This window comes from Centrocercus urophasianus, unplaced genomic scaffold, assembly GCF_019232065.1.
Source record: "Centrocercus urophasianus isolate 14NV4802_14NV808 unplaced genomic scaffold, USGS_Curo_1.0 seq_19, whole genome shotgun sequence".
In the NCBI taxonomy this organism is placed as follows: domain Eukaryota; kingdom Metazoa; phylum Chordata; class Aves; order Galliformes; family Phasianidae; genus Centrocercus; species Centrocercus urophasianus.
The window spans coordinates 8,510,417-8,520,883 of record NW_024884744.1 but is presented as its reverse complement, the minus strand read 5'-3'; the positions used below and the strand labels follow the sequence as shown (position 1 = coordinate 8,520,883).

Sequence of the window (10,467 nt, the reverse complement as noted above, 5' to 3'; positions counted from 1 at the left end):
AGAATAGCTGTGCTCTGAGGACAGGAGGCAGATGGAAGTAGAGGTGGTTTTCATGCAGTCCCTGGTGCATTGTGTGTGCCTGTTGCAGGCAGCTAACACAGCTAGTGTGGGTGCTGCTGGACGTTACTCCCTGATGTGGGGAGAGCATCCTGACCTACTTTGTTTTATGGCAGCCATGGGCTGCTCCAGCTGCAGCTCACTTCAAGATTGCAGCAGGACAGAGTCTGAGCTATTGAACTTCGGTTTGCCTCCTCCACCCGGCGAGAGACAAGTAGACAGAGCTGCTCTTAAAGGCTTTATTGTCTAGTTTCATGTTCTGCAGCTCTGCTTGTACTAGTGCTTGTTTAATATGGAACTGAGCACTGAGCTGGAAAATGGAAGAGGGGATCTCAGCTGATTGCAGTGCTGGTACACTGCCCTAGCCCTAAAGCTGTGCCTCGTGCTAACAAATGTCCCTGCTGTTCCTGCTGTGGCTCAGTTGATAGCAGCTAACATCAGGCAATTCTGGAACATGATAAAGCAATGCTGATAGCAGTCTTTTTTTTTTTTTTTTTCTTTCCCTTAAAACAAAGTTTGGGTTGAGCATCTATTGTTCTTTTGCCTTCCTCCCACCTCATTAGATGAGTTGGATGCTAGTTTAGTTTTCTGTTGAGAACAGGAGGTTAAATTGGTAATGCTATCAGACCTTCCTATGTTCTGATACATCCTGCACTCAGTCTTTGAGTGCTGTCTAAGCTGTTTAGAGAGACCTCTGATGTAAAAATAAAAAATAAAACCCACCTCCTGCTGGGATAAAACAGGCAGAGTTTGTGCACTTGTAGGTTTGTTGGTGCTGAGCCTGTTAACAGATTTGTCATGGAGGGAAACATTTCTTGTTATTATCATCAAGGTGTGGGAATGGACCCAGCCAGTCAGGCCTTTGTCTGCTCCCACACAGAGCTTTCTGGTTGTTTTTGTTTGTTTGTTTTTTCCCCACAAAGTCCTCTGTAGCTTCTGACCTAATGCACAGGAGCCAAAAAGTGAAACTGTCAAGTTTATTTTTGTGTAATCTGAAGGAGAGTAACCCAGGGGCATCGTGAAAGGTAAATTAAAGTTGGGAGTGATCTCAGTTTCTACTTGTAACCTCAACCTCGCGTGTTTGTTATGGAATTACAACCTGTCAGTCCAATTGAATTTCTCAGCAGAGATTTTAGAAATCTGTCACTGTTTCACTCTGCGCTGTGGCGATGGCCGAAGTCTCTCAGGGACTGTTGACATTTTGCTGATATTTCTTCAAGTTTGGCCCTACCACAGAGGTAAGTGATTGAAGCCAGGGAGAGATGTGCTATAAGGAGAGTGCCTGTTGACCCCCTTAGCTGATTGCCTGCAGCCTGCTTCTTAGTGGCACTGTGGGGGCAGCCCTGTTCCCAAACAGTGGATCAGGCAGAGGACTTGGCAGAGCAGCACCGTGCTCACAGTCTCCAGATACACAGGCTTCTTCTTTCTGCAGACCTCACAAGGTGCCCTGATGTATTTGCTACAGGTTGCAGATTGTGAGAGTGTGATAGCTGGGACCGTGGCTTTTTCTTGTCACTTTGTGCCTGTAGTCCTCACTTGATCTGGTTTTAGTGAACGGCGAGGCACCTTTCCACAGCTCCAGCTCTCCTGCAGAAGCTCGTGAATCTCAATATCATTCAGGCTTTTTGCAAATGCACCCGTGGCACCTCTGCATTTTCAGAAGAGCCTGTGGTGGTGGCTCACTGAAGCCTTGCTCTGTCAGCGATTGGTCTTTTCGTGCTGCTCTGACCGTAGCTCCGTCTCATCATGGGTATGAAGTCTGGAAGTTGTGCTGTTGACTCTCCAGACTCTTCCTGAAGGTGCCGTTTATCTCAGCAGCCCTGGTGTCTCATATGCTGCACAATCCTAATGCTGCCTTGTGCTGATGCAGTCAGTAACGTCTTGGTGTTTCATTGTCACCTTCGCAGCTGTTAGAGAGCACTGGTTCCTACAGGACCACCTGCCAGCTGTGATGCTATTCATTTTACCATCGTGAGATGACACCTCTCCTTGCTGGCAGACGAGCCAGGTGGGTAGGCATCGCTCCTCTGAGCTGTTTTGCATGTAAGAAAGGGAAATCTGTTGCCTGATTTAGTACAGTGAAAAGCAAGGACACAGGACAGGTTTATGAAGAAGGGGCAAAGCGTGAAGCTGTGTCCCATTCCAGCTCTGCTATAGCAGAAAGCAGCCCTGGGCAAATCAGCCCCTCAGCAGCTGAGTTTCCCTGGACAGCTTCTCTCGTGTGTGCTGACTTTGAGACTGAAGTTTGTGAAGTGTTTTGGTCTCCTGGCTGGGCAGAGCTTAATTGCTGATTTAATTGAAGAAGATACAGTGCATGTGTATGGAAGGGGGGGGGGAATCTCAAAGCTTCTTAAGCTTTTCTAGAAGTCGTTTTCCACTTGTGCATTGTACCCTTCTTTTCCCTGATGCAAATAAGGTGCTCCACCTTGGGAATATTGGCCTGGAGTATTATGGGTAGTATGCCAGGTTAATTATGAAGGGGGCAGGAAAAATAGCCTGTGCCGTTTTCAACAATATCAAAGGGATGCTACCTAATGATTTTCCTATTAGCTCTTTTCCCAGCCTGCCAGAGTCACTGCAGAAATGTCATTTACAAAGGCAGTTTGCAACTCATTACCCTGGATTTTCACTGTAGTTCTGCTCCAGAGAGCGTGGGCTTTTGCTGTGTGCCCCAACCTAATGAATTGCCTGATTCAGTTAGCGCTGCCATCCTTTCTGACAAGGTTAGTTGCTGACTGACAGGAAGGGGCCTGGATTCAATTCCCTTTTTGTTTTCGACTCATGCTTGTGTCAAGTGCAGGCTCCCTCTGGAAGCTGCCCTGTGATCCTTTCCCTTCGTTTTTCTGCATTCTGAAGGAAGCAGTCCATACTCAGAGAAGCCCTGGAGCAAATGGGGGGTGGGGGGGTGTGCAGCCCTCAGCAGTCCCTACTCAATGCCTCAAGTCCCACGTCAGATGGAAAATTCCACCGCTCCCCTGCTCTGTGGTTCTGGGCTTTTCTTTCTCATCATTGGCTTGGGACTTGCTGTCACCTGAGCTGGGCTTTGTGACCCTCCAGCAGTAAATACCTTGGAAAAGCTGTGGTAAGGGAAGAAATGTGTGTTGTGACCTAGGAGAATAGAACAGATTTGCCACGTGTGGGAGGGCAACTGTGCCCTTATTTCTGGGAGGTCCTTCTCTAATGTCTGCCCTGTGCTCTTTGGCCTTTGCAAGGCACCTGTACACAGCCCTAGAAAGAACTCCTGTCCTTTTCCACCAGCCAGCCGTGTGCTTTTCCATGCTGTGGGTCTGCGGCTCCTCTTATGGTAGGAGTATTTCCTGAAAAGGGGAAACCAAGGCTGTTCCTCTGTTTTGTATCACAGTGCTCCCACCTGAAAGCCAAACGGGGCTGCTACTCGTTCTGCTGCTGGAGCTGGAGGTGTGCTGTGTTTGCCAGGTGCCCTCAGTGTGGACAGGATCCTGGGACTCCAGCCTCCCTCATTTCCAAGCATGCAGACACGTGTCCACCTCTGCTAAATGCCATTCTCTGAGCTCACTCTTAAGAAGTGGCTGCCACCCCCCTGTGGCTGCAGCTTGCATCCAGGGCAGCTCTTGGTGTTCAGTCAAACTGTGCGTGTGCTGGGATGTGGTGAGGAGATTTTCCAGTTCTGGCCGTGGGTCCTTTTGATGGATGTCATGAGGATTTGACCTGGTTGGACCACACGAGGGGCAGCAAAGTCAGATCCATTTGTTTCTGCTGCACGTGATGCCTTTTTCCCTCTTAATTGGATTCCTGCATCCCCTCTTTCCTCCTGGCCTCATTTCCTACCGAGCCCCTGTCAGGGGGACCTAATTGTGGCCTTATCAGATGCTCACTATGCTCTAATGAGCCGTTTCCCTTTCCCATTTTGGCCTGTGTGCCAAACCAGGGCGGTGCTCTGAATGCTGACCTTGGCTCACCACGCCGCTCTGCCCTGCCGACCCTCCTTCCTGGCTGTGCCACGTGGTGCTGAGTTGACCTGAAGGTTTTCCCAAGTGCTCTTTCAGCCCCGAGTGCTGCCTTCTTTCTTCTGCATCAGCTGGCATCCCCACGTGGGCACAGTGTTCTGTCCTGCAGGTGGGAAGACATTGTGCTGAGGGACAAGGCGACTTCTCTGTGCTCAGAGAGGAAGCAGCAAAGCAGGGAGCCAAGCTGTTATCCCCTCCCTTGGCATGGGGAGCTCTCACTGTTGGCTGTGCTCCTGCCAAACTAATATCCTTCTGTCTTCCTCCTTGGGCTTATTCTTTCCCAGAGAGCCCAGTGGAGAGAAGGGACCGGTGCTCTGAGGCTGTGTGTTTCCCCTCAGACTGCACTCTGCAGAGGAGAAACGTGAATCCAGAGCGTGGGCAGCCCTGGGCTGTGATATCTGGGTTGTCCCCAGCCTGAGCTCAGACAGTGTGCTCTGCTCAGGTCATCAGGATTTGCAGAGAGAGGTGAGCCAGTTCATTCTGTTGGACAGAGGCTCTCAGGCCTCTGGCAGATGGTTCCATCCTAGCTCTGGGCCCCTTCATCTCATCCTGGTGCTGTTATCATTGTGCTGAAGGACCAGGAGCCAGCAGGCAGCCAGCAGGACTGTCTCCTTACACTGCTGCTGGACCTGTTGTGTGTGATCTGAGTTACAGGTGACTCCTTGCTCTCCCTTAGGCTTGCTGGGTGACACAGTCCCCTCTGATGGGCATCACTTCAGGAGCACCTGGCACAGCCCCTTCCGTCTCGTGAAGGTGTGCAGAGCTGGCAGGATGTGCCTCGTGGGCACACAGTTTGCCTTACAGGGCCTTGAGGGCCAGTTGTCATCACATGGGGACATCTCTGCCAGGCTGAGCTGAGGCTGGGCATGGAGCTGCCTCCATCCCTCCCAGGATGCACGTTTTGTTCCCTGTAGGCAATGCCTTACGTGTCCATGAGCTGCTGCTGTGTGCACTGTGAGCTGGATACCAGCCTCTGAGCAGAGAGCTCTGTATGAGGCTGGAAATGCTGCATGCACACTTATAACTGATGGTTGAGCTGTCGGGGGGGGCAGGATGAATCCTGCTGTAAGCTCACGTTGCCTAATGACTGGATGAGAGCATGACTGGATGTTTCTATGATTTCCTGGTGGTTGCTGAGGGGAAGGATCTCTTTGCCTTTAGGTCTCTGTCACTCTTTGCCCTACGTGCCAGAGCACAGCAGCTCGCAGCACCCGCTGCAGTGGGGAGGGCATAGTGGGTGCCTCCCATTGCAGCCGGGCTGGGCACCTGCTGCTCTTTCCTTGGGCCTCTGAAGAATGGGACCAAAAAGCCTTCATGTGGGAGTTTGCCTCCTTGCTGTGCTGCTCACCCCCTCGCTGGCTGTGCCCTTCAGAGCACAGAGATGTTTTAACAATGGATTTCGTGCGCTTTACATAGCAAGAACCTGTATCCGGGAATCCTTACCAGGCAGCTTCACTGTATTTTGGTGTATGGTTAAATACATTACTGCTGCACGAGAGGACTCTACATCTTAGCAGCAAGAGGAAATCTCAACAGCTGAGCAAACGGCCGGGTCCTGCAGTGCGAGCAGCTCCAGCACACAGCTCTGCAGCGCGGCGCATCCAGAGCTGGGACAGCAGCTCTGTACAGCACCCAGAGCTGCACGGCATGGAACAGGGACTGCAGCCCAGCGCCGTGCTGTCACACTGCTGCTGTCACACTGCTGCTGTCACACTGCTGCTGTCACACTGCTGCTGTCCCATCTGGGCCGGGCACTGCTGCCACGGCCTTTGGCAGTGAGCTCAGATGGTTGCACCATGCAGAATCCGCTCGGTCTGAGCATGGCAGCATGAGTTCACCGTGCAGGCAGGATCAAAGCTTCCCCCATCACGGCCTTTCTCTGGCTCCTGCCTTTTCTAAAGCATCCAAACCATTTCTTCTCTCCGCTCCGTTAAAATCAATCAATCTGACGTTTCAATTGTACGTGGGTTTGATAAATAAAGACATGTTACCAAATGCTGCACCGAATGATTTTTTTTTTCTTTCTTTTAACCTTTTTGTGAACTACTTAGGACAAAAAATGTTACAATGCTTGACTTCTCATTTAGTTACATAAATAATTTTTTTTTTATAAATATCTCTTTATAAACAATATATAAATAGCTTTACAACATAAATACATTTATGCATGACATGAATTTACAAACAGCAACGTTATACAGCCGGCTTCATCAGTCTCTCAGAAAAGCACTGTCCCTTGTCTCGGTGAGTGTTTGTATATATAATATATATAAGATAGAGAGCGCTTTTTAAAAAAATAACAGAACCAAAACAGCTGGTGCCATGACTCCTCGTACCGAAAAGAAAAACACAGCCACATCTTTTGTCCGATCCGGGGAGGTCTCTGCTCTTCCGGGCGGTGCCTGGGGGGCGGCCATGCCCGGCCCTGGGGGAACAACGGTGCCGCTCCGGCGCTCTGCGTGGAACGAAGGAGAGCCGTGAGCGCCCGCCCTGCAGCGCCCCGCTGCCGCCCGAGATGCGTCCCCAGCGGGATGTTCTGGGTTGGGGTGCGGGTACGGAACTCGGGCGCTGTGCCGGTGCTACGGCAAGGGGAAATCTCTCGCCCTGCGCTCGCCGGGGTTGGACGCTGGTGGATGGACTCAGGGACGCTGACTGCTTGTCCCGGGTCCAGCAAGGACGAGGGGGGCCGCCGGGGGCTTGCAGCCTTCTCGTCCTGCCCGCCGCTGCCCGCCGCGCTAAAGCTTTATGGGCACGGGGAGATTCGGGAGCAGAATCCGAACGGAGTTGGGATTCGGGGAATCTTCCACCCAACCCAGGCCGAAAGTTTCTGTTCCTCGCACCCAGTAAGGACGCGGGCTGAGAAACCGCCCCGAGCCAAGCCGGGCGAGTTGGGAGAAAGTTCTCATCAGAACCCAACGAGAGAGGGCGATGCCCCGGCGATGCCGAGGGCCGGGCGCCGGTACCTACGGGACGCACAGCCCTGCGCCCGGGTCCGGGCCGCGATACGGGCGGGGGCAGAGACCGGACCGGGCCAGAGCGACGGCATCCTCGGTCCCCTACGGCGCGGAGGAGCCGCCCTCGTTCCCGGTGCCCGTCGCCGCCCCGTCCGTCTCTCCCCCGGCCGATGGGCTCAGCGGATCTCCCCGCGGCTCAGCGCACGGCCGGCCTCGACGAGCGGAGTCCCACGGTAATCACCGGCAGCAAGGTGGACGCGCCCCTCGCCCGCCCCCTTCACGGGCACGCGGACGGGCGCTGCCCTCCCGGCGCTCCCCCGGCGCAGCCCCGCGCCCAGCACCGCCCCGCGCCCAGCACCGCCCTCGGGCCGCGCCGCGCCTCGCACTCACCGCCAGAGGTCCCTCAGCAGCCGAGGCCGCTCATGGCGCCGATGCGGTCCAGCTTGAGGCCGAAGCAGCCCTTCCCGAGCCCCTTCTTGTGCAGCCCCTTATTGCGGCGGCCCGACGGCTCCTGCAGCAGCCGCGCCCAACCCGCCCGGGGCCGCGTTTCTGCCCGTGCCTCCCGCGCCTCCCGCGGCCCCGTGCCGCCGCCTCCGCCGCCTCCTCCGCGGTTCCGCTCCTTCTCCTTCTCCTTGTCCCGCTCCGCGCCCGCCGCCTCGGGCGGACCCGCCGCTGCCGCCGCCGCTGCCGCTGCTCCACGGGACGCCTGCGGAGAGACGACTGGTCATTGCGGGCCGGTCCGCGCGTCCCGGGCTCCGTGCGTCCCCACTCCGCGGCGGAGCATCCCCAGCCTCCCCATCCCCGCGCGGCCCCCGCTGGGTCACTGCGCCCCGGAGTGGGGCTGGGGCGGAGCTCCCCCAGCCTGCGGTCGGGGCACCCCCAAACTGGGATCGGAACACCCCCAAACTGGGGTCACTGCACCCCTAAATTGAGGTGACTGCGCCCCCAAACACGGGTCGCCGTGCCCACCCCCCCGCTTCCCACCAGCCCTCAGCCCCTTCAGATTTGGGATGGTCCCGCTCCCCAGCTGCAGTCACTGCCACTCTGTGCTGATGCCGCTGTCCCCCCACTCTGCAAAGTGGGGAACAACTGGGACCCCCACTTTCCCAGGTCTGCTGCTCACAACTAGTTAACACGCTCTGGGCACTCCCAGTTCTGCCTCCTCCTCACTGCCCCCACTGTCCTGTTCTGGGCTGCTGCTCACCCCCTCTCTCTCCATCACACCCCCAGCTCCCCATGCTGACACTCCTCACCCATCCCCCCGGTGTCCCACTCCGGCTCCGTGTGCCATATCTCTGGCACAGGTGTCGGTGGCCTCCAGGACATCCCTTCTCCATCCCGAGGGACACCATGGGTGCCCACCCCCGGGCTCCGACCTCACACCTACACCCGGGTCTGATTCCGGCACCGTAGGGTGACGTGGAGACAGCCGTGTCCCCGCTGGCTGCGGTCCCGCAGGGTGAGGGCACGCAGCATCCCCTCCAACCACAGTTCTCCCCGACACGTGGGTCGGTGGTCTCCTGCCACCCAAAAAACCCCATGGGAAGGAGGGCCGAGCGGTGCCTCCCCCTCGCCCTAAGGACTCTTTCGGGACGCAGCAGCGGGGCAGAGGCAGCCTTACCTTCTGCGGGAGCTGGGACGCCGGCTTCGCCTCCAGCCCGACGGAGAGCAGAGCGAGCAGCAGTCCTCCGGCCAGCACGGGTGAGATCTGCATCCTGCGGTGCAGCGGGAATGGGGCCGGGGGGCAGCGGGGAGCCCCGGGAAGAGGCCGGGACGGAGGGAGTCAAAGTTCAGCGCGGAGCCGCGAGGTCCCTCCTGCCGCCCGCGCAGTGCCGAGCCACTGAACTTGGGCTTTCTGCTTCATTCATTTTATAACCCAACCTGCTCGGTGATGTCATCTAAACAACCAGGTCCAGCCCGGCCTCCCACTACACAATAGCAGGAATTTAAAGGGGGGGGGTCCCCTCTCCCCTGGCAGGAACAAATGACACATCAGCCCAAGGCAATGGGCTCACGGAGTTGCAGAGGCGAAGAGCAAAGTGAGGGGCATTTGGCTGAGCTCTCCCAAACCCCCCGCCCCAGGGTGGCTGTCGCCTTATATCCCCCCACCCCATAGCCCCTCTGCTGCCCCCCCATCCCTGCTGACCCCAGGAGGGGCGCTGGATGGCTGCTGCACTCTACGGGGGGCATCCTGGAGAGGGATTGAGTCCCAAAAGCAGAAATGAATGCAAAAAGCACTTTTTTTTTTTTTTTTTTTTTAAATTATTTTTTTTTACCCCCTCCATCCAGGCTTAAAAATCAGAATGAAACTCCCAGACTCCTGTTTGCCAGGAGAGGGGGACACTGCCCTGCACAGCAGTGACATGGGGACACGTGGGGACAGGTGACAGTGGCGCTGCTGGTGGCACACAGGTGGATGCTGTGGCTCAGAGCGGGGACCTGGTCCTGCTTCCTGTCCCTGCCCTCCCACTGGGGGTCAGAATGCTGCCCTCACCCTGGGGCATATCACAGCTGCTGGTGGCTTCTTCTGCAGAGCATGTCGGTGTCACCCGGCCCCTGCAGGGACTGTCCTGGTGCAGCGTGGCTGTGAGTGCTCCCACCTGCTGCTGGGGCTGTGATGGATCCCTGGATGCTGGTGGCAGCTCAGGGCACGCAGCTGAGGGCAGGATTTAGGATTTGTGGTGCCACTACTGCTGCCATGCATGGTACCGGAACAGCACTGACCCCGTCCCTGGCACCCCAAAGCACAGGGATGCTCTTAGTGATACAGTGCCCCCAAATCCTATCTGTGGGACCAGGGAAGAGCTCTAGGCTCTCCCCGGGTTGGTGCTTTCCCCATTCTCTGGGGCTCCCTGGTGCTCTGCTCTGCCTCCAGCAGGATCAGGGCTCTTTGGGGGGCTGTGGTTTCCCCCCCCTGCAGCCGCACTGCTGGGCACGAGCTGCCTCGCAGGGAACCATCCCTTCAGCTCCATGCGGCCAGGAGCTGGAAAGAGAAGGTCTCGGTGGTTTTTCCATTGTGCCTGCCAGGTGGAGACAACTTGGGCTTTTTGGAGAGCGAAGTTACACTCGGGCACTCATCTGCATGCAGGCAGATAAAGGCGATGGAGGCAGCCGGCCCCGCATACCAGGTGACCACACGCACAGGCGTGGGGCACAGAGGTCCCTTCTGTGCTTTTTGGGGCTCAGAACTCAGCCCCATGCAGCCCTGCGCCAGAGCATCCTGCACATGGCACAGCACAGCTGGATCTCACCGCCGTGCTCTGCTGGGTTTCCGTGAGCATGTTTGCTTTGTCCCAACGCTTGCAGCCTCAGTTTTGGGGGCTGTGCTTTTAAAATCCAATTAGTGCTGTTATTCAAATCACCCTGCCCTTAACCAAAACCAGACCGCATCCACCCGTGCTGCTTCACAGCAGTGAAAAGCTCTCGGGTGGGAGGGTGGGGGGGAGAAGGGATGGAGAAGGGGTTAAAAG

General features: G+C 56.3%; 1 protein-coding gene across 1 annotated transcript; it reads right to left on the bottom strand.

The window, feature by feature from the left end:
- Window positions 1-7,400: 7,400 nt before the first annotated feature.
- On the bottom strand, window positions 7,401-8,809 carry NPPC (natriuretic peptide C). Its single transcript, XM_042820341.1, has 2 exons — window positions 8,619-8,809; window positions 7,401-7,703 (listed from the first exon to the last, which is right to left on the bottom strand). The coding sequence occupies exons 1-2, from the start codon at window positions 8,709-8,711 to the stop codon at window positions 7,401-7,403; spliced, it is 396 nt and encodes a 131-aa protein (XP_042676275.1). The 5' UTR covers window positions 8,712-8,809.
- Between the last annotated feature and the right edge of the window lie 1,658 nt (window positions 8,810-10,467).

Coding starts and splice junctions, on each gene's coding strand:
- NPPC (XM_042820341.1), bottom strand. CDS start 8,711: ATGCAGATCTCACCCGTGCTGGCCGGAGGACTGCTGCTCGCTCTGCTC. Junction 7,704..8,618: donor CGTCCCAGCTCCCGCAGAAG/GTAAGGCTGCCT, acceptor GTCTCTCCGCAG/GCGTCCCGTGGAGCAGCGGC.